The sequence below is a fragment of the Hemitrygon akajei genome, chromosome 21, assembly GCF_048418815.1.
Source record: "Hemitrygon akajei chromosome 21, sHemAka1.3, whole genome shotgun sequence".
Lineage (NCBI taxonomy): Eukaryota > Metazoa > Chordata > Chondrichthyes > Myliobatiformes > Dasyatidae > Hemitrygon > Hemitrygon akajei.
In genome coordinates this window covers 12,151,285-12,175,023 of record NC_133144.1, presented here as the reverse complement: position 1 = coordinate 12,175,023, position 23,739 = coordinate 12,151,285, and the positions used below count along the sequence as shown (strand labels likewise).

General features: G+C 45.8%; 1 protein-coding gene across 4 annotated transcripts in view; it reads left to right on the top strand.

Annotated features, from left to right (window-relative positions):
• tln2b (talin 2b) overlaps positions 1-15,444 on the top strand; it is a 353,394-nt gene extending 337,950 nt beyond the window's left edge. For all 4 annotated transcript variants that reach the window (XM_073024834.1, XM_073024833.1, XM_073024835.1 and 1 more), the window contains exons 53-58: positions 2,871-2,995; positions 4,444-4,569; positions 4,662-4,724; positions 6,210-6,392; positions 12,301-12,426; positions 13,730-15,444. In XM_073024834.1, coding sequence (XP_072880935.1) covers positions 2,871-2,995; positions 4,444-4,569; positions 4,662-4,724; positions 6,210-6,392; positions 12,301-12,426; positions 13,730-13,858 — 752 coding nt within the window. In that variant the 3' untranslated portion in view covers positions 13,859-15,444. The remainder of the gene's footprint in view (positions 1-2,870; positions 2,996-4,443; positions 4,570-4,661; positions 4,725-6,209; positions 6,393-12,300; positions 12,427-13,729) is intronic.
• The last annotated feature ends 8,295 nt before the right edge of the window (positions 15,445-23,739 follow it).

Sequence of the window (23,739 nt, the reverse complement as noted above, 5' to 3'; positions counted from 1 at the left end):
AAGATTGGTTAGATATGACATTCTGTACACAAAGCCATGTTGATTATCCATAATTAGGCCCTGTTTAACCAAATAATTATCTGTCCTTTCCCTTAGATACTCACAGTTTCCCTCCAGTTACTCACTACTGACACCAGGCTCACTGGCCAATGATTTCTGTGGCCCTTTTTTGCTTTTCCTGGAAAATACATAATTGCCTTTCAAAAGCTATTTTTGAAATATCTTCCTTTTCAGTATGCTTCAACATTTTTTAAAGTATAAAGCCATAAGATATTGGAACAGAATTAGGATACAGCTTATCAAGACTACTCTACCATGCGATCATGGCTGATCTATTTTCCCTCTCCACCACTTTGTTCTTTCTTCTCCACATAACACCACTAGTCACCAGCAGCTAACCAGAAAAGTCTCTCTTTATTACCAGTCTTTGCCTCTGCCAGTCAGCCAATGTTCTGTGTATCTCATTATTTTTCCTGGAATACCATGATGGCCTCTGTTCTTTTTAGCAGCCTTATGTGCAGTACCTTGTCAAAGCTTTCTGAAAATCCAAGTAAACAATATCCACTGACTCTCCTTTATTTATTCTACCTGTTACTTCCTTAAAGAATTCCAACTGATTTGTCAGGCAAGATTTCCCCTTAAGGAAACCATGTTGTCTTGGGCCTATTTTATCATGTGCCTCTAAGTACACTGTAACCTCATCCTTAATAATAGACTCCAACATCTGTCCAACCACTGAAGTCAAGGGAACTGGCTTATAATTTCCTGTCTTCTACCCTTCAGCCTTCCTAAAGAGTGGAGTGACATTTGCGATTTTCCAGTTCTCCAGAACAATCCCAGAATCTGGTGATTCTTGAAAGATCATCACTAATGCCTCCACAATCTCTTCAGCCACCTCTTCCTGAACCCTGGGGTTGTAGTCCATCTGGTCCAGCAACTTATCTTCTTCTGAACATTTCAACTTCCCAAGCACCTTCTCCGTAGTAATAGCAACTGCCTCATTTCTGTCTCCTGACGCTCAAAGACTGACACAAAATACCTTTTCAGTTTATTGGCAATTTCTCTCTTCCCCATGACCACCTCTCCAGCGTCATTTTCCAACAGCTGGATGTCCACTCTTGCCTCTAACATTCTTCATACATCTGAAAAAACTTTTGGCATCCTCCTTTATAATATAGCTGAACTTATCTTTATATTTCATCTTTTCTCTCCATATTGCTTTATTAGTTGCCTTGTGTTGTTTTTTAAAAACTTCCCAATCCTCTTGCTTCCCATTACTGTTGTGATATTGCATGCCCTCTCTATTGCTTTTATGCTGTCTTGGACTTCCCTCTTCTGCCACGGTTGCCTCATCTTCCCTGTAGAATGCTGCTGCTTCACTGCATCTTCCAAATTTCTTCCAGGAACCTCGTCCATGGCTGCTCTACCATCATCAGTGCTCATATTCCCTTCCAATCAACTTTGGCCAGCTCCTCTCTTGGGCCCTTTGTAGTTACCTTTACTCAATTGTAATACTAATGTATCCAATTTTCAAACTGCAGGATGAATTCTATCATAATATGATCACTACCTCCCGAAGGTTCCTTTACTTTAAGCTCCCTGATCAAATCTGGTTCTTTACATCACATCCAAGAGAGAATTGTCTTTTCCTTAGTGGGCTCCACCACAATCGGCTCTAAAAAGCCACCGAGTAGGTTTTCTACAAATTCCTTCTCTTGGGATCTGCCACCAACTTGATTTTCCTAATTAATAGAAAGCGTATAGAGTAGGAGTGGTGAACCTCTGGCATGAGAAAGAAACTTTGTTGGCACATGACATGCAGTGTCACCCTTGACACTTTAAACCCTATCCGTAATAGAAAGATACATAACGATGATCTTTACTGCCAAATGAAGCAAAATATTATCTTTTTACAACCAGAGAGCAGTTTTCGGAGGAAACATCTCATGCTGGCTTGGCACCAGCTAGACGGTTGCAGGAACTCATCATGGGAAACCCTTGCAGATCTGGTTCGCGCATCAGTATTTGGATAGTAAACAGTTGGGCCAATTGCCATTGGCTTTGCTCTGCTTATATTTTTCTTCTGTTTGTGAGTGAGCACTGTAAACACCGTCTGTAGTTGAGTGCTGCCATGAATATTTATTTTTCAGAGTGTTAGGTGTGTGGAATGCCCTTCCAGAACTGGCGGTAGAGGCAGATACGGGATGTTTAAGAGACTCTTGAATAGATCCATAGATGAAAGGTCTATCTGGGAGGGAAGAGTCAGATTAATCTTAGAGTGGGTTCCAAGATCAGCACAGCATCATGAGCTGAGGACCTGTTCTGTGCTATACTGTTCTATGTTCTAAGTGTCTTTCTGAAAGGTTAATATTAATTTTTGAACAGGTTTTCTGAAATTCTTTTTTTCAAGTGTTTGTTGTACTTTTATTCAGAGTGAAAACAATGAATATACATAAGTAAGCAACAGGATTCGTCCTTTTCCCTATAAAAAAAACGTTAGTACTGTTTCTAATTCACTAGTCAAAGATGATCTCAGCTCCAAATTACAATGGTACACGAGAGAAAATTGGAGAAGTGTATCATAACATGCTCTCTGAGAGATTTGCCAGCTCTGAATATGAAGGGACCCTGGAGCTATTTATTTCACTGAGTTCTCCTGGAGGTGGGGAATTGTGTTCTCAAGTACAGACCAGTCGGATGGGGAAAGGGCCAGTGAATGAGGTTGGAGCACACTCTCCCTTTCGCAGAAATTGATTCCTCCCTTTGATTCTAACCCACCTCCACTCAAAGGTAGTGTAAGCACCAAACACTTAACCCGATATTTGAGATTCCAGTCAGAAGGATTTCACGGAACGTTTTGCCTTCCGCAGGCATAGAGTGGGTGGATCCTGAAGATCCGACGGTTATTGCCGAGGCAGAGCTGCTGGGAGCAGCGGCGTCCATCGAGGCTGCTGCCAAGAAACTGGAGCAGCTGAAACCAAGGGCCAAGCCCAGGGTGAGTAACAGGCCTTGTGCCCAAAGACTGGGCCTTCACGCCATGCACAGTAGCTGCTCAAACATGAATCTGCATAGTTTGGTGAGGATCTCCAGACTATCCAGTCTACTGGTTACCACAGTTATCCTCAGCTGTTGCTGTCGTGCCACAGCTTGTGCTGGGGATGTGATATTAGACATGTATCTTTCCCTCTTGGAGCTGAATAAAATGTCGATGCTTCCTGCAAGACGCTGTGTGATATGTTTGATATATTAGGTTGTTACTAAAGTCAACTATATATCAAACATATTGCTATAGTGTCCTGCCCTGTCTCCTGGGTACAGAGATTTGTCACAGCAATAAAAAGGAATAGCAATTGGATGGTTTTTGTTCTTGAGCAGAGAGAAAAAAAATTAGAGTAATTATGACTTGATTCCTGAGTAAGTAACCCTGCTGGCATTGTGCGCTCAAGGTGTGGAGGGCAGCAGCTTATTTGTAGAGTTTAAAGGAGAAACTATACACAAAATAGTGCTGTGACTGGGTCTATGTTACTCTGTTCTGAAGATAGCAAGCAACTTAAAGAGAAGTCAGGTTTTGATCATTTTGCGTGGAATGGCAGCATGAATTCCAGCGAATGGGCTGCTGAACAAGTTGCTCTGTGGTGCCTGGGAACCTGTGCCACAGTAATCTGCAGTGCATGGGAGTTGTCACGATTACAGGCATAGTGCATGGGAGTTGTCACGATTACAGGCATAGTGCATGGGAGTTGTCACGATTACAGGCATAGTGCATGGGAGTTGTCACGATTACAGGCATAGTGCATGGGAGTTTGTTACACAAAGGACTGCTCTGCATGGGTCTTCCCACTGAAGTGCATGGGGCCGTGGGGCATGGGGTTCTGTCCAGCGCAGGTCTGCTGTACCAAGAAGCCAGATACCGTGTGTGCTGTTGTGCAGGGGAGTTTGCTGCAATGAGGAATGTTTTGCATGGAGTCCAGTGCAGTTGTAGATGCGGTGCACAATTGATGTGCTGAGTTGTAAGGAGTTCTGTCATATCTCACTCCATTATTGTGGGGGACTGTGGCAGAGGGACCCTCAGCGTGCTTTGGTGCTTGGAGCCTGGCGCTGTTCACTGCGCTGTTTTGTGCAGTGTATGGAGTCTGTCAGAGCATGTACAATGCACACTAGAGCTGGGTCAGTCCTGTCTCCCTGTCCTGACTGTCAGTCTCCCTGTGCCCCATTGCATGGGAGCCCGTGTGAGTCAATAGCACAGTGTGCAGTTTGCATAGGGACTGTCCCTCCATGTGCAGGGCTTCCTGGGGATCCAGAGTGCTGCATGTTACAGTGTCTGGGTGCCAGTGCAGCGTACTGTGCCTGGTGCTCTGGGTGGAACTTGCTGAACTGATTCTGCTCTGTGACGACTTTCCTTGTTGCCGGCTCTCTGTAATGAATTGTTCACTTCCTCTGTAGCAAGCAGATGAGACCCTGGACTTTGAGGAGCAGATTCTTGAAGCTGCTAAATCGATTGCGGCTGCCACCAGCGCACTGGTGAAGTCTGCTTCTGCCGCTCAGCGGGAGCTGGTTGCCCAGGGAAAGGTGAGTGTGAACTAACTTATCCTGAAGAAGCCATCCTGATCTCCGGCAGCTGGGTGCCACAGGCTAACTGGAGTTTCTGTATCTGCCTGCAGGTGGGAGCTATCCTTGCCAATGCTGTGGATGACGGCCAGTGGTCTCAAGGTCTCATCTCTGCAGTAGGTGTTCTTTTTACAGTCTTGAGGGCTGAGTATATTGAACCACTTAAACTTCATGGTACTGTTGTGGATAGATTTCTTGCTTCCATTGCCCACTATCTTCTATTAGGTTCCACCTTCAGCCCTTCCACCTATCTTCACCTCCCCCCCCACCCACCTATCTTCCCCTCACTTGGTCTCACCCACCACCAGCCAGTTTGTTCTCCTCCCCTTCGCCTCACCCCCACCTTCTTATTCGGGCTTCTGTGCCCTTTCCATCCTGATGAAAGTTCTCAGCCCAAATCATCAACCGTTTATTCCCCTCCACAGATGCTGCCTGACTCGCTGAGTTCTTCCAATGTTGGTTAAGATTTCCAGATAGATCATTACATGGGTGAGGATGGAACCAGTGGGGGGAAGGTGGTGAGTCTCAGCGAGGAGCGCAGGAGGAATGGAAAAGGGGAACAAAGGGAGAGCCATCCTGGGTGTTCCAATGGGAGCGTGAAGGAAACTTGGGGAGTGGGTTTATCTGCAACCGGAAAATGCAGTATTCAACCCAAGGACTATCAGTTATTACTTGGGTTCTGTGTCTCAGCATGCAGTCGTTTACTCAGCTCCTGCCCCTTTAGATTGTCATCGAAAAGTCCTTCATCATGTGTTTCCAGTCTGCAGTATTGAACCAATAGTGAACTCATATCTCCTGCCAAGATGACTAACCACTGGTTGTAAATTTTCTCTCTCTCCTTCCCTGTATCACTCTCTCCCTCCCCACTCCCGCCCTCTCCCCCAACCACCCTCTCCCCCTCACTCTCACCCGATCCCCTTGTCTCCCCCCATTCCTACCCCACCCTCTCCCCCAACTCTCTTCCACTCCCCCAACTCTCTTCCTCTCCCCCAACTCTCTCCCTCTCGCCAACTCCCGCCCTCTCCCCACCCCACTCCCACCCCATCCTCTCCCCACCCCACTCCCACCCCATCCTCGTCCCCCCATTCCTACCCCACCCTCTCCCTCCAACTTTCTTCCTCTCCCCCAACTCTCTTCCTCTCCCCTCAACTCTCTTCCTCTCCCCACCCCACTCTGTCCTCTTGTCTCCCCCCCATTCCTACCCCACCCTCTCCCCTTCCCCACTCCCGCACCCCCAACTCCCGCCCTCTCCCCCTCACTCCCACCCTGCCCTCTTGTCTCCCCCCCATTCCTACCCCACCCTCTCCCCTTCCCCACTCCCGCCCCCCCAACTCCCGCCCTCCCCCAACTCCCGCCCTCTCCCCCCAACTCCCGCCCTCTCCCCCTCACTCCCACCCTGCCCTCTTGTCTCCCCCATTCCTACCCCACCCGCTCCCTCCAACTCTCTTCCTCTCCCCACCCCACTCCCACCCCGTCCTCTTGTTTCCCCCCATTCCTACCCCACTCTCTCCCCCAACTCCCGCCCTCTCCCCACCCCGCCCTCTCCCCACCCCACTCCCACCCCGCCCTCTCCCCACCCCGCCCTCTTCCTTCCCCCCCAGGCCCGGATGGTGGCTGCTGCAACAAGCAACCTGTGTGAGGCAGCCAACGCCTGTGTACAGGGTCACGCCAGCGAGGAGAAGCTCATCTCGTCGGCCAAGCAGGTGGCCGCCTCGACCGCGCAGCTGCTGGTGGCCTGTAAGGTGAAGGCGGACTCGGACTCCGAGGCGATGCAGCGGCTCCAGGTAAGTCGTGTCGCTCCATTCGGCTCAGGACCCTCCCAGCTCACCCTGTGATTCATCTCCACACGTCAGCAGTTCACAGTTCCATTTAATATCAGAGAACCCTCGAAAACTGAAGGGTACCCCGCAGAATGCGACAGTAGAAATGTTAGAACCCCAAAGCCCCCCCACTCCCTCCCTCCCACGCACAAGCATCAATCCTCCTCCTCCTCCACTTATTTCAGTAAAAGGCAACAGCACCCTCCACCCACCAAAGCCCCCAACAAAAACTAATCGATCATCCAACAATTCAACACACCACAGGCTCTCTAATAAAGAGGCAGAGAGGTGTCACACAGGGAAGACTAACGAAACAAAAACAACACTGATCTAAGGTGTTAAAGTCTGCCACTTTTCCAAGTTCTCTGACTCAGTAATCGGCAACAAACTCTTCCCCACCGAGAGAGAGAGAGAGAGCAATCCGAATACAGAGCCCTCTGACAGCCGGTCCGATATTCCGTTTTCTCCCGCGACGTTTCAGTCAGTGGCACCGGCCGGCATAGCATCGGCTTGTCCCCAGGGCCACAAAGCCTCGGAACCCCAAAGACGCGCTCATCTTCTAGCCCGCGTGCTTGGGTTATTGAAAAGCGACGGTTGGCAAGCCCCAAGAGTGGATACCGTCACCACAGAGACCCGAGTTTGAGTGCAGCTGTGGGAAGTCCATCCATCTTGAAAAGGAAAAAGAGAGCCATTAAAAGTAGAAATTAAGCTGTTTCCACAGATGAGCTCGAAGAAGCCGCTGTCTAGTGCCATTGTGAACATTACTCCACCTTTGGCCCTTTATCTCTTCCACCTATCCCTTCTAACTTCATCCCACCTTCCCCCTCGCATAATCTCACCTACTTCCTGCCAGCTTGTACTCCTCCTCTCCCCTGCTACTTATTCTGGCTTCTGCCCCTTCCTTTCCAGTCCTGATGAAGGGTCTCGACCCAGAACATTGACTGCCATAGATGCAGCCGGACCTGCAGAGTATCTCCAGTATTTTGTGTGTGGTGCTCACCTCCCAAAGTGATGCTTCTGATGAGTGTGAGACCCAGTGACGATGGAACGAGACATGTCCGAGTGAATAGGAGGGGAGCCTGTAGTTGGTGGTGTGCCCCCCGGCCGACAGTCCATATCCCTTTTGCTCCTGGGGGTTCTGGGTTTAGGAGGTACTGTCTCAGTGGATTGGTCAGGTAGTGCACATGGCAGTTGTAGCGATGAGGGAGGGGTGAGGGTGTGGTGTGACCCGGATGGTGCGCTGAGTTTGTTGAGAGGTGTTTGGAGCTGCATTTATCCGGACCACTGGAGAGTGTTCCGTTGTACCCTGCCTTCTGCTGTGTAGATGATGGAACGCTTCAGGGTGTTTGAAGATGTTCATCTGAGAGACTCACTTTCAGCTTTAGATACTGTTCCTAAGTGAGGTTCTTCTGACCACTGGGGATGGGTGTAGCTTCACCAGGGAGAAATAACACCAACTAATCTTGTAGTCTGTTGAGTGCAGAATTCTAAAGGGTGGCTTAACTGAGATGTCGAAGACAAAACAAATGGCAGTTCCTTTGATAATGGTTATTTTGTGGATGGACTGTTTCCAATATTGATGGGAGTTTAAGACGAGACAATGAGGCTAATTGAAATCGAGCTGCAGTGTTAGGGATGGTACCTGGAACCACTTCTTTACACAAGATATGTTTCCTGGCACACTGACCATAAGCTGTTGCACCTGTGACTATGGGCATTTAGGAATTCTACTCTTCCCCAGGTAATATGATGGTTGTGGCAGGAAAGCAGAATTTTTCAGAACTAAGACTGGTCCGGTTGTTGAGCCAGGGGAGCTGAGCTGAAAGGGAAGACACTTTTGGCCAAGAAAACACTCGGATGTCTAGGATTTACCAGCAGGAGTCCAGTTCTTAAATCAACCCGTGCAGAAGTTGGCATGCTTCCCTCCAGTACTTGAGGGATTGCCGCTAGCTGCACATGATTGCACATTGCTTTCTGCTGGGTGAGTGTAGGCTGGGATGTATTATGGCTCGGTGTGAATTGAAGAGATGACTGTCTCTACGTTGGTCAGAGTCTGGATTGTGTGGATGGTTCTGTGTTCTAGCAGAGGTTGAGAGAGGATGTGAGTAGGACACATCTACTTCTTCTCTGAGTATCCCCATAATCTAGTCTTCACAACCATCTAGGGTCGAATATTCAAGACAGATGCTCTGCAGCAAGCCCTGGACACTCCTGTTTTAAATAACTGTCCCCTAATCGTTTAACCAAGTGCCTCCTTCAAGACTCCTGGCAGTAGAAACACCTCAACGAGCTTACACTCATTCTTCTAAACTTCAGAGAATATTGATCAAATTTCTTTTGTCGACTGATAATCCTCACCCAGGAATTAGCCTCATCAATCTGTTTTGGGCCATCTCCAATGCCAGTACTTCCTCATTGCCACAGAGTTACTGTATATAGCATGGAAACAGGCCCTTTGGCCCATCTTGTCCGAGCCAGCCAAGCAGTGTTACTAAGCTAGTCCCACTTGTCTGCAAAAGATCCATATCCTTCTAAGCTTTTCCTATCCATGTACCTTTCTAAATGTCTTTTAAATGTTCTAGTTGTACCTGCCACTTTCACTTCCTCTGGCAGCTTGTTTCATGTACCCCACCACCCTTTGTGTGGAGAAGTTTTCCCTTTAAACGTTTCCCCGTCAGACCCCTTTTAAACCTTCCCCACTTACTTTCAACATGGGCCCTCTAGTTTTAAACTCTACTACCCTGGGAAAAAGACTGTGACCATCCAGCTATAACTGTGCACAGTTGTCCAGGTGTGGCCTTAACTATCACCCATAAAATAATAATGATACTTCCCAATTTCTTTCTTTCTTTCTTTTTTCCCCCCCCCCAATTTCTAATCTCCAATCTTCTTGCAACAAAGGCTCGTGTGCCACTTGTCTCCCCAGTCACTGCCTGTTCTAAGTGGACATCCCTCTATTCTCAGGCTGTGCCCTCTGGTTGTAAACTCACCCACCATGGGAGACATACTCTCCACATCTACTCTGTCTAGGCTTTTCACTGTTGATAAGTATCATTGAGATTCTCTCTCCCCCCCCCCCCCCCCCAATTCTTCTAAACTCCAGCGAGTACAGGTCCAGACCCATCAAATGCTCCCCATATGTTAACCCTTTCATTCCTGGAATCATTCTCATGAACCTCCTCTGGACCCTCTCCAATGCCATCACATTATTTCTTAGATAAGGGGCCCAAAACTGCCCTAATACTCTACAAGTGTGGTCTGACCAGTGCCTTATAAAACGTCAGCATTACACCGACTTTTATATTCTAGCTCTCCTGAAATGAATGCTATCACTGCATTTGCCATCCTTACCACTGATTCAACTTGCAAGTTGACCTTTAGGAAATACTGCACATGGACTCCCAAGTCCCCTTATTTGTAAAATTTTCTCCCCATTTAGAAGTTAGTCTGTGCCATCGTGCATGGCCATGCACTTCCCTACACTGTATTCCATCTCCTATGGCCATGCACTTCCCTACACTGTATTCCATCTCCCATGGCCATGCACTTCCCTACACTGTATTCCATCTCCCATGGCCATGCACTTCCCTACACTGTATTCCATCTCCTATGGCCATGCACTTCCCTACACTGTATTCCATCTCCTATGGCCATGCACTTCCCTACACTGTATTCCATCTCCTATGGCCATGCACTTCCCTACACTGTATTCCATCTCCTATGGCCATGCACTTCCCTACACTGTATTCCATCTCCTATGGCCATGCACTTCCCTACACTGTATTCCATCTCCTATGGCCATGCACTTCCCTACACTGTATTCCATCTCCTATGGCCATGCACTTCCCTACACTGTATTCCATCTCCTATGGCCATGCACTTCCCTACACTGTATTCCATCTCCTATGGCCATGCACTTCCCTACACTGTATTCCATCTCCTATGGCCATGCACTTCCCTACACTGTATTCCATCTCCTATGGCCATGCACTTCCCTACACTGTATTCCATCTCCTATGGCCATGCACTTCCCTACACTGTATTCCATCTCCTATGGCCATGCACTTCCCTACACTGTATTCCATCTCCTATGGCCATGCACTTCCCTACACTGTATTCCATCTCCTACTTCTTTGCCCATTTGCCCCAATCAGTCCAAGTCCTTCTGCAAACCCCCTGCTTTCTCTGCCCCTCCACCTATTGTCCACAAGCTTAGTCACAAAACCATTATTTCATCTCAATTGTTGACATAACGTGAAAAGAAGTCCCGATAATGGCTCCTGCAGAACGCCACTAGTCTCCGGCAGCCAACCAGAATAGGCCCCCTTTATTCCGACTTTTTGCCTCCTGCCAGTCAGCCAATCATCTATCCACGCTAGTATCTTTCATGTAATACCATGGCCTCTTATATAGTTAAGCAGCCTAATGTGAGGCACTTTGTCAAAGGCATTCTGAAAATCCAAGTACACAACATCCACAGACTCTCCCTTGTCTATTATGCCTGTTATTTCCTCAAAGAATTCTAACAGATTTGTCAGGCAAAATTTCCTTAAAGAAACCATGCTGACTTTGGCTAATGTTATTAAGTGCCACAAAGTACCCTGAAACTTGTTCTTTAGTAATGGTCTCCATCATCTTCCCAGTCACTGAAATCTGTCTAACTGGCCTATAATTTCCTCTTTTCTGCCTCCCTCCCTTCTTAGAGTGAAATTCCCCAGACCTCTGGAACCATTCCAGAATCTAGTGATTCATGAAGGATCATTAGTAATGCTTTCACAATCTCTTCAGCTGCCTCTTTCAGAAACCTGGGGTATAGTCCACCCTTTCCAGGTTACTTATCTACAACGAGCCGGTACACGGACATAGCTAATAAAGAGGCTACTGAGTGAATACCCTCCATTATTTTATGACCCTCAAGAAGGTTTCCTCTCAGCCTCCTACATTCTAGTGAGAATAAGCATAGCCTGTGCAACCTCTCCTTTTAACTCCTTTCCAGACACATCCTGCTGGATTCCTTCTTCATGCTCTCTGTTGCCACCACATCATTCCAGAAGTGCGATGAGCCGAGCTGTGCTCACTATTCTGAGTGCAGTCTGACCAAAGTTTTGTACAGCTGTAACATCACAACCCAACTCTTACCCTTAATCCCTTGGTTTATAAGGCAGACATCCTAAATCCTCCTTTACCCAGCCACTTCCAGCCTACGATGGACTTGCTCCTTAAGGTCTCTGTGCATCAGTCTCCCTGCCATCCCTACCATTCACTCTCTGTATACTACCAGAATATGACTTTACATGCCAGCTTCCTTTCAGATTTTATTTCTTCCTCATTAATGATTTAGTCCCTGGTTCTTGTGAAATTCCTAATCTACTGGTCTTTCACTAGCCCTTACCATTTTTCTTTGTCTTTGAATTGATATTGTCTTTGATTAACTACCCCCCCACACACCTTTGTTAACCACAGATCATTCACCCTTCTCCCTGTGATCAAGGGGGTAGATATCTGCTGAGCTCTAGAAATACCTGCCACTGTTCATTCATTGGCCTTACCCTGATTCTATTTACCCCATCCATGCTAGACATCTCTACATTCACACCTTTGTAAATGCCCCTCTTTAAATGGATAATGGACCCTGGATGTTTCTCCTCAAAGTGTTTGTGGAATTTCCCCATATTGTGATCTTTCATCAACCCTGCTTCATTGCACATGACCAAACCTAAAGCAGCCTGTTCTTGTAGAGTACTGTTGTAAGGAACGATGTGTGGCGATACCGATTTTAGCCCAAGAAGTTAGTGGAGCCAGTTGGTTCTCATTAACTATGCTCCTGCACATCGCAGAGGCACTGATAAGAACCCGATTGTTTTGTTTGCAGACAGCAGGGAACGCTGTGAAGCGGGCGTCAGACAACCTTGTCAGAGCAGCTCAAAAGGCGGCGTTCGACAAACCCGATGAGGAAAATATTGTCGTCAAGACACGATTTGTGGGTGGAATTGCTCAGGTTCGTATCAGGAATTGCAACAGGGAGCAGTGGGCAGTGCATGGGTTTGCACCGGGATTTGCTTCACACACAGGTGTTCCAAGGTTCTTGCTTCACAATGTCCTGATTATTTTGCCCTCAGCCCCTGTAGTAGTGACTTCAGAGCAAGACATTTCACTGGGTCTTCTTGCAGCAATGCTTTGATCTTAAAAATCCCCTCCTTGTTCCACGTGGCTTTGCCTCTGACCTTTTCCCGGCCTGTGGCCTCCAAGACAACTGTCCCCTCGGTTGTTTAGTCTTCCCGGTTTATAAATGTTCCACCCATTGTGGTAGTGGTGGGTCAAATTCCCTTCCTAATCTATACTGCCTCATTGATCAAGCCTACACACATTTCATTCCAATCTGTGGCTGCTTGTCAAATTATGTTTTATGATGAAAGTTCAGTAAAAGTGGAGCTTGAATTAGAACCTACCTGTGCCCTAACTAACAAAGGCTAGCATCCTTTGCTAACCACACCATCTACCTGATCTGCTACCTCCAAGAATCTTCGGACTTGCACACTAATATCCATCTATTCCTCAATTTTCCCTAGAGGATTCACCTCACATTAGGTTAATCACCTCAGGATTAAACTTCATCTGCCATTTTTCAGCTCCTTTCACCAACACATTGATATCAGCCAATTACCCTAAGACCACCATTCTCCACTGTCAACGATCTACCAGTTTTCATGCTATTACTGATTCTGCCTCCCACATCCACATCCAGATTATTAACGTATATTACAAACAGCAAGAATTTCAGCATTGGTCCCCATGGAACACCGCTAGTTACACCACATCCAATCAGTAAAACCCTGTCTCCTATTGCCAAGGCAGGTTTGGATCCAATTTGCCAAATTGCCCTTGATTCCATGGGCCCTATTCTTTAGGACCAGTCTCCCATGTGAGACCTGGTCAAAGGCCTTGCTGAAGACCACATACATCACATCTACTGCACTGCCCTGATCCAATACACTTCAGAAAGTTCAGATTGATTTGTGAGACAGGACCTGTCCCTGACAAACCCATGGTGACTGTCTCTGATTAGACCCTGCCTTTCCAAAACATCAGTAAGCTTACAGGTCTGTAATTGCCAAGTTTCTCCCTGCTGCCCTTCTGGAAACAGGGGCTTCATTTGCCTGCTCACTTATGCCTGTGAAGATTTAAACGACCTCAGCAATCTCTTCCTTGTCTGCCACAGCAGCCTGATGTTGTTGCTTGCAAGTACTTTGCTTTAAAGTGGAGGTAACTTGATGCAGGTGACGTGCTTGTCTTGTGTGCAGATCATCGCTGCCCAGGAGGAAATGCTGAGGAAGGAGAAAGAGCTGGAAGAAGCTCGAAAGAAACTCGCACAAATCCGCCAACAACAGTACAAGTTCCTGCCTTCAGAGCTGCGTGAAGAAGAGAGCTAGATGATGGACACTGTCAACCAAACACGTGTTGTATCACAAGGATCTCAATACTTTCAGAATTTGAGCCATTGGGAACCTGATGGTTTGTACACTGAGGAGATGGAACATTGCATTACCTAGGATTTATCCAATTATAGATTGTAGCCCAGAATATGGTAGTTTAGTATTGGCTTCCTGTACTCCCAAGGCTTGCATGCACTAAATACAAATCAGGGAAGTCTACAGAGCAAGATTAATATGGCCAGACCGCATGTTATAGTGTGCGGCAGAAAGCAATTTGTGTACAGAAAGTGTTACTGAAGTGTGAGTCTGCCCTACTAGACTAAAGTAGGAAGACAGAAAAACTGTGGATTCTCCAGGCATTGATAAAGAGAAGAGATTGGCAGGTGAGCAGAGGAATCTTTGCGTTACTGCAGAACTGATCAATGCTTTTTCACTACTGATTGTCTGCCGATCTGAGAGTGATGCTTAGAAGTTAATCTGCTTCCTCCAGGAACTGAGGCAGCCCACCTAAACGTTCCTGCATTTACTTTGGCTGTTTTATTCTATGTTGTTCTATGATTCAAACGATATTCTATGATTCAAATAGTTGAGAAGTGGTTTGTGCACAGTTCCGTTATTTGCTCCCTTGAATCCTGTTGTTCACTTTTCAGTATCTGATTTTGGAAAGCAATTAAACTGTTCAAAGGAATTCCACCCTGTGTTCCCAAAGCTACGCTCAGTAAAGAGTCTTAAACACAGGAAGCACAGAAAAGCACCATCCTTCAAGGAGACAAGGAATCATTACAATTCCTAATTCTTGGTCTGCTTTAAGGTGGTGGATTCCCTAACATGTTCATCTGTCAACTGTTGTGTTTCCTGTATTAGCTAGAGGGTTGCTCCTAGTGTGTCTTTGCTTAGTCTTTCTGTTGGCTGCAGTATACTGTGCTATAACTAGTAGGAGTTAACCCACTGAAATCAACCACTAAAATCCCCCAGCTGAATGTATGCCTGCTGTGCCCATATAAGTAGTGTTCCCAAAGTCTTAATACAGGAGGGATTCCCTCACTTCTACGACACATCACTGCCCTCAACTCGCCTTGTATGGTACAGTCAGCAAACTCCGTCTGCTGCTGCAAACAGATTTTTTTTTAATTTGGAAATTGCATTCCACAAGCCTGCATGAAGATTCATTGTAATTTTTCTGTATGACAGCCCTGCGTCTCCCAGCCTGGGCCTGTCACCTGGAGTGTTGTCTGTAAACTGGTATCGGGAAGTCAACAGATCCACTTGTTTTGATAGGTAGCTGAGAAATCCGATTTAAAAGAATAAACTTTAATGTACTGAAATTATTCAATTGAATCTAATATTGGCCTGTAATTTGAATTGTTTTTAAGGTGCTCTGTCTGAAACAAAGTAAGAGGCAGACCCAAGGTAGACGTTTTTTTACAAGTTGTTGGCTTGCCACCCTTTGGTATCATCAGACTTTCATTGAAGCATCACATATATAAATCTACCGTGACAGAATGTATGTAACATAAAGTGCTAATTTATCGGCCACAAAAACTATTTTTTGTATTCACGGAAATAAAAGGTTTCAAAGGAAATCAGGTGTTGTGGGATTTTTTTGCACCCTTGCACAGCGGACAGTCCTGGATTTCACCCTCCACTGATCTCGGGCAATTTCTTGTCTGTGTCCATCCTTCAGCCCGTTACCTGGGTCTCCCAGTCCTGCATCAGTCAGCGTTTAAACTTTTAAAGTCGTCAATCAACACAGCAAAGATGCAGGCCCTTCGGCCCAGTAAGTCCATGCCAGCCACAGTGTCCACCCAGCTAATCCTGTGTTGGGCCCCGTTTCCCTCTAAGCCTTGCCCCTCTGTGTACCTATCAACAGTTGTATAAATGTTACTATTCTATCTGCCTCAACCATTCCCTCTGGCAGCTGTTCCATATAGGTACTGCCTTCTGCATGGAAAAATTTGCCCCTTTTAGATCATCCCCCTCTCACTAGAAATCTATGCCCCTAAGCTTTAGACTTCTCCACCCTGGAGAAAAACTGGTGCCATCTAACTTATGTCTGCCTCTCAAATGTGAACAGTTCTATCAGGTCACCCCTCTTTCTCCTGCATATCAAGGAATAAAGCTTTGGCCTGAGCAACCTTTCCCTATTACTCCGGCCCTGTAGTCCTGACAACATTCTTGTAAGTCTCTGCACTCTTTCCAATTTAATAACATCTTCTCTGGAATAGGGTAACCAAACAACTCTTCAAGTGTGGCCTCACCAGTGACTTGTACAACTGCAACTTGATGTCCGAACTGTTCTACTCAATGGCCTGACTGACGAAGGCCAGCATGCTAAATGCCTTCTTTTTAACCTCCCTGTCTACCAGTGACACTGCTTTCAATCAATTCGAATTGTGTGCTTTTATTTCTACCTCCCTCTGTTCCAGTACATTCCTTAATACTCCATCTTTACTATCTCCCTAAAGCAGCCCACTGTCCCCGCAGGCTTCAAGGTAAGGCCAAAAGACAGTGGAGCAGAATTACGGCCATTCGGCCTGTCGAGTCTGCTCCGCCATGTAATCATGGCTGATCCATTTCCCTCTCATTCCTATTCTCCTGCCTTCTCCCCATGACCTTTCACACCCTGACTTGTATGTCAACCCGCACTTTAAATACACTCAACAGCCACGTGTGGCAACAAATTCCACAGATTCACCACCTATGTTACCTCTAAGCTGTGCGCGCACACTCCCGTTTTTCAACCAGCGCTCTAAGGAAATTAATGTGCGCACAAAAGGTTAGTTACCTAAAATAATGTAGTAATTATTAATTATACTTATTGAGAATAATCTTTTAGCTAAATGTTTCTGTTAACTAGTTAACAGAATATGTATGTTACTTTGTTGATACTCTGTACAGTTTTATGCCAAATATTTTGTAAACCTACATAAGATTTTTGCTGACTACTGAAAATTAGAGGGAACATTGATCACCACCCTCTGGCGAAATAAATCCCTCTTCATCTCTGTTCTAAATGGATGTCCCTCTATTTTGAAGCTGTGCCCTCTGGTCTTGGACCTGCCCACTATAGGAATCATCCCCTCAACATCCACTCTATCAAGGCCTTTCAATATTCAATAGGTTTCAATGAGATACCCCATTGTTCTAAATTCCAGCGAGTACAGGCCTGGAGCCATCAAACACTCTTATCTTTCAATCCAGGAATCCTTTTTTGTGAACCACATTTAACCCTCTCCAATGTCAGCACATCCTTTCTCAGATAAGTGGCCAATGGAAAAAGAAGGAGGGGGAGGGAAATTACCGGAAGTTGGAGAAATGGATGTTAATGTCATCAGGCTGGAGGCTACCCAGATGGAATAAGAGGTGTTGTTCCTCCAACCTGAGTTTGGCCTCATTGTGACAATAGAGGAGGCCATGGACAGACGTGTCACTATGGCAATCAGAATTTGAAGTGAAATAGGTTCGCCTCTGGGAGATCCTGCCCTTTGCAGCAAACAGAGCAAAGGTAGATAATGAAGTGGTCCCTCGACCTGCATCTGGTCTCACTGACGTAGAGGAGGCCGCACCGGGAGCACCAGATAACCCCAACAGACTTGCAGGTGAACTTTCACCTCACCTGGAAAGATTTGTGGTGATGGAGAAGGTGTAGGGACGGGTGTAGCACGCGTCACGCTTGAAGGGACAATACCAGGAGGGAGCTATGAGTGGACAAGGAAGTCACACAGAAAGCTGTGGGGATGGATGAAAGGGGAAGACGTGCTCAATGGAAGGATCCCACTGGAGATGGTGGACGTTACAGAAAGTAACATGTTGTATCTAAATTCAAAAATGGTCAACTAGTTTAGAGCACTCTGAATTGGGGGCACCTAGAGCTATGGATTGAGAATATGTTAATAGACAGAAAGCAAAGCATGGGAATTAATGAAGCCTTCCACGGGTTGGCAAGCTGTGACTCATGTGTCCCAGAGAGTTCAACGTTTGGTCTGCAGCCATTCACAATCTGATCCAGGGGACTGAATATCATGGTGACTGTACAAAACCAGTTGGAAGGGGCACGTAAAGGGGTCACTTACAGCAGCTAATTAAACAACTGACCTGCGCATCTTTGAGTCGTAGAAGGGAGGAAAGCCGGTCACTGGGAGAACATTCAAACTCCACACAGACAGCAATAGAGGAAGCGAATGAACAGAGGGCCACAGGCACCGTGAGGCAGTACCTGTACAAGACGTACCCGTGCACTGGCGCTGCAGAATCCATGGAGCATGAACTGTCGTGTATAGAGGCTTGAAGGGTGACAGAATTATCTAACTTGATTAATTTAATTAAATAAATACTCTAAATCCTGGAGGAGCAGGTGCTATGTTGCAGCTGTGGTATGTGAAATCAGTAGAAACAATTGAGAAATCTACCATTTCTTCAGCCACATTTCCAACTGCATCCTTTGATAAATTCCTCACCATCCATAGTTTTGCCAGGTTTCATGTTGTCTGCAAACTTACTAATCTCCTGCCCACCTGCATTTTCACCCAAGTCAAGTTCACAGCTGTGGACTCGCTTTCGGGGACTCTGCCGTGTGCTTTGCTTTTTTTTTAAACTATTTGTGCGATTTGATCAAGACACTTTGACATTAAGCTGCCCGTACAGGTGTGGCCCACAAGCATCAGCACGTCGCTGAACTGTCCCCGTTAGGGTTCTGTGTGTTCTTTCACTGTTTACTGTTTGCATGATTTGTTCTTTTTTGTGAGGGTTATTTTTAAACAGGTTATATTTCTTTGTTTTCATGGCTGCCTGCAAGAAGATGAATCTCAAGGTTGCGTGTAGTATGCATTTTGTGCTTTATACATACCACAGACGACAGAGGTCGCCGCATTAATCCCCGAAGATGGTCATTGGTCTCCAGTCTGAGTACCTATGACAGCCGTCTGCTTTCTATGGCCAAGTCTGTTTCGAATCCAATCCACCACTAAGTTGGTGAAACTTTGGATTTTCTATCCCAGAGGACTAAGGCTCAGTTGTTAAAGGCAGTGTTCAATAGTCTCTTGGATTTTAGAGGAGTTGAGGGATAACGAGATAGGACAGGAAGATGATGTTGAGATAGATCAGCTCTGATTGTATTACGTGACGGAGCAGAATGAAGGGCTGGATGGTCTGTTCCTGCTCTTGTTCTCATGTTTCTGTTTTATGCTCTGTTCAAGTTTAATTCTCATTCAACCGCACACAACAACCCATGAATACAGCCGAACAAAACAGTGTTCCTCTGGGGCCAAGGTACAAAACACAGTACCAACAGTCACACATACCACATATAATTACAATAGCTGTAAACATACAGTCAAGAGGAAAAATACACAGCCCAAGACCCGGGGTCCATGAATGTTGCAACAATCTGCAAACCGAACACAACATAGCTTGTCTTCTGCCAAGCGAAGGCTGGGAGCTGCCCTGACTCCAGCCCGGACGCCATGCCTCACCGCCCCAGCACTACAGTGGAGCACACCAACTCCAACGCCTCTCTCTCGGCTGGCTGTAAGCAAGCGTGGCTTGAGGCCTAATCCTCGCTTTGACTGAAGCCATGAAGCAATCGACGTTCACTCTAACTCCTGGAGAAAACAACAAACTCAGATGAATGCCCTGAACTGGTCAAACAATCTTTGGAGAGGCAGAGTTACCAGTGATGTCTTCATTCTCCAGGCACTATTGTGCAAATCAGCATTGCACTGTCCATCCCCTCCACCACCCCAGTGAAATATCCTTCAGATATTTCAGCCACACTTTTCTTGTGGAAATCCCACGCTCCATGTGTTTTCCATTCAATGTGTGCTCCCTCTGCCAGTTTATTTTGGATGTTTTTCACAAGAAGCTGCTGATGCCCCCTGCAAGAGTCAGGCGGCAGAATACAAGAACAGTGCTGACGCCTGAAGCTGATTGTGCTTGAACAAAGGGGTCCCCCCTCTGCCAGCTGCCGTGCCCATCCCCTCCAAAGTGCACTGCTCTTGGTCGCCCAGACCACTCGGACAGCCCCTTTCCAATCCTGTGAGCTGTACCATCAACGACAAGAGCAACAAGCACATGGCAATGCTAACCCTTATAGATTCCCCTCCGTCACACCCCATCCTTCATTGGAAATGTATCCCTACTCCTCCATCATTGCTGAGGCCAACTCCTGGAACTTCCTCTTCCAACAGCAGGGCTAAATGTCCAGGACAGCAGTGCCCACCACCACCTCAGGGGTAATTATTGACGAGCAAGAAATATTGGTGTTGCGGACAACACTCAGACCCCAAAAGAGAAAGGAATGAGGTTCTGGTGGGTTCCTGGAAGCCTTCATTTGAATCCTTTGAACTTCAAATCCTACAGAGCTCCCACGTAGGAAGTTTCTGGTTTTTAGTATAACTGTGAATTCATAGGCGTTCTAAATCCTGTCTCTGCTGCTCTTCAGGAGGAGATTAGCACATTAGTCCCTCTCCTCTGTTCCCACTATCCTCTCCTTGTAATCCATTTCCATTTTAAATATTTATCCAAATTCCTTTTGAAGCTGAGATGAAAGCAAGCCATGTACACAGAGAGGACAAAGACATTTGTATCAACCCTTGCCTGGAATCAGAAAACTCCATTAAGTTTTACGTCAAAGAACTATCTGTGAGAGCTGATAACTGATGGATTGTGGCAGATCGTTGGATACTGTGAAGCTGCAGTGGTTAACTGGTGCCTAGTAACCTTAAGATCTGGGACAACTCAGACACTCAAGTTCAAACCGCATCATAGAGGGAAGCACAGAACAGTGCAGCAAAAGGCCCTTTGGCTCACAAATGCCAAAATCAACTAATCCCTTCTGCCTGTGCATGAACCTTTTCCCCGTATATTCATGTGTCTAAGAGTCAATTAAATGCCTCTATCACGCCTGCTTCCACTAATAACCCAGGAAGCCCATCCACCAATCTCTGTGTAAAAAAAAGTACTTGCCCTGCACATTGTCTTTAAACGTTTCCTCTCATCCTAAAGCTATGCTGCCTAATGATTGGATAGAAGATTCTGACTGTCTACCCTGTTGACTTGCCTCTCACAATTTTATGCAGTTCCATCAGGTCTCCTCTCAGCCTCCAACATTTCAGACAAAGCAACCCAGGTTTATCCAGCCTGTCCTTAAAGTACATGCTCTCTCATCCAGGCAGCATCCTGGTGAACCTCTTCTGCACCCTCCCCAAAGCCCCGACACCCTTCCTGGTATGAGGTGACCAGAACTGCATGCAATACTCCAAGTACAGCCTAATTGAAGTTCTGTATAACAGTAGCTGCAACTTGACCTCAAGACTGTCTTGAGACATCTGTCAAGACATCTTCTAGGCCCCTGGCAATGAAGGCAAGCATGCCATCTGCCTTCTTTGTATTCTATCAGCTTGCGTTGCCACTTTCCGGGAACTATGGATTTGGACACATATCTTGCTGTACACCAATGCTGGTAAGAATCCTTTCATTGAACTTTATACTTTCCCCTCACACTTACTCAGATTAAACTCCATCTGCCATCTCTCTGCCCATATCCTTGCTGTATCTTTTGACAGTCCTCTTCACTCTCCGCAGCTGTGCCCTCTGCAAACTTAATATACAAACAATCTCCATTTTTAATCAGGTTATGGTATACATACATATTTGATGCTCTGCGCCTGTGATGCTGCTGTAAGTAAGTTTTTCATTGCATCTGTGCAAACATATACGATGCCCATAAAATGTATTTACCCCCCGCCCCCGGAAGTTTTCATGTTTTATTGTTTTACAACATTGAATCACAGTGAATTTAATTTGGCTTTTTGGACACTGATCAACAGAAAAGATTCTTTTGTGTCAAAGTGAAAACAAAATTCTACAAATTGGTCTAAATTTATTACAATTATTAAACAAAATAATTGTTTGCATAAATATTAACCCCCTTCAACTCAGTATTTAGTAGATGCACTTTTGGCAGCAATTACAGCCTTGAGTCTGTGTGGATAGGTCTCTATCAGCTTTGCACATCTGGACACTGCAATTTTTCCCCATTCTGCTTTACAAAACTGCTGAAGCTCTGTCAGATTGCATGGGGATCAAGAGTGAACAACCCTTTTCAAGGCCAGCCATAAATTCTCAATTGGATTGAGGTCTGGACTCTGACTTGGCCACTCCAAGACACTAATTTTGTTGTTTTTAAGCCATTCATGTGTGCATAAGCCAATAAACTGAGCTTTGATTTTGAATAACATGCACAGTGCCCTTAACTCTCTTAATTATTAGATTATGATAAAAATTCGTCCAGAGGAAGGAATCTGCTACCCTTAGCCAGTCTTATCTGTATGACTCCAGACCCACAGCAGCACTGCCAACTTTGAACTGTCTGACCGAACTACTCTGTTTAGGGGCAGGTGAGAATGGACAATAAATATTCTTCTTGTTAAGTCATGTGCACGTTAGAAAACGTGTGCACACAACCTATTCTATCATAGTATCAGAAGTGGGTTGATAATCCCTATAATTATGTATTACTTCAGGAATGACTGCACCCCAGTACAATGTCTGCTTGAGAGAAGACAGCTCTTCTACAGTGTATTTCTGCCTCTACTCTGTTTATAATTCTCAACACAAGCTTTACGCTCAAGGCACACAAGAATTCGGACTGCAGGAGAACGAGGGGACATCTTGTACAATTACAAGGGGTATAGACAGACTCAATCATGCAGGCTTTTTCCCCTGGGGTTGGGTGACACTAGATAGATAGATAGATAGATAGATACTTTATTCATCCCCATGGGGAAATTCCAACTTTTTTCCAATGTCCCATACACTTGTAGCAAAACTAATTACATACAATACTTAACTCAGTAAAAAAATATGATATGCATCTAAATCACTATCTCAAAAGCATTAATAATAGCTTTTAAAAAGTTCTTAAGTCCTGGCGGTAGAATTGTAAAGCCTAATGGCATTGGGGAGTATTGACCTCTTCATCCTGTCTGAGGAGCATTGCATCGATAGTAACCTGTCGCTGAAACTGCTTCTCTGTCTCTGGATGGTGCTATGTGGAGGATGTTCAGAGTTATCCATAATTGACCGTAGCCTACTCAGCGCCCTTCGCTCAGCTACCGATGTTAAACTCTCCAGTACTTTGCCCACGACAGAGCCCGCCTTCCTTACCAGCTTATTAAGACGTGAGGCGTCCCTCTTCTTAATGCTTCCTCCCCAACACGCCACCACAAAGAAGAGGGCGCTCTCCACAACTGACCTATAGAACATCTTTAGCATCTCACCACAGACATTGAATGACGCCAACCTTCTTAGGAAGTTTAAAGTGAAAGGTGAAATACTTAAAGGGAATGAGGGGATGCTGTTATGTTCTGCAGCTTCAAAACATTAAACTAATTGGAAGAAAAACAAGAGAGTTGAGTTGTGAGTGCTAAGTTTGTTCTTTGCTCTAAGCGAGGCTCACTTGGTAGTGTCACGGCATATGCAATTCATGTATTTTACATATAACCATAATGAATTATATCAACAACAAAGAATGCTTAATGAAACAATATATTTACCAAATTGCTCAAATATTATTGAAATATTAAATATACAATACTTCTCCCTACTTAACTACAAACTCCACCTCAATATAGAATGCATTGCAGCAGCTTATTTGGAGTTCTGACCAGCGACCAATCCAATCAGCATTTGGGAGCTCTGACCAGCGACCAATCCAATCAGCATTTGGGAGCTCTGACCAGCGACCAATCCAATCAGCATTTGGGAGCTCTGACCAGCGACCAATCCAATCAGCATTTGGGAGCTCTGACCAGTGACCAATCCAATCAGCATTTGGGAGCTCTGACCAGCGACCAATCCAATCAGCATTTGGGAGCTCT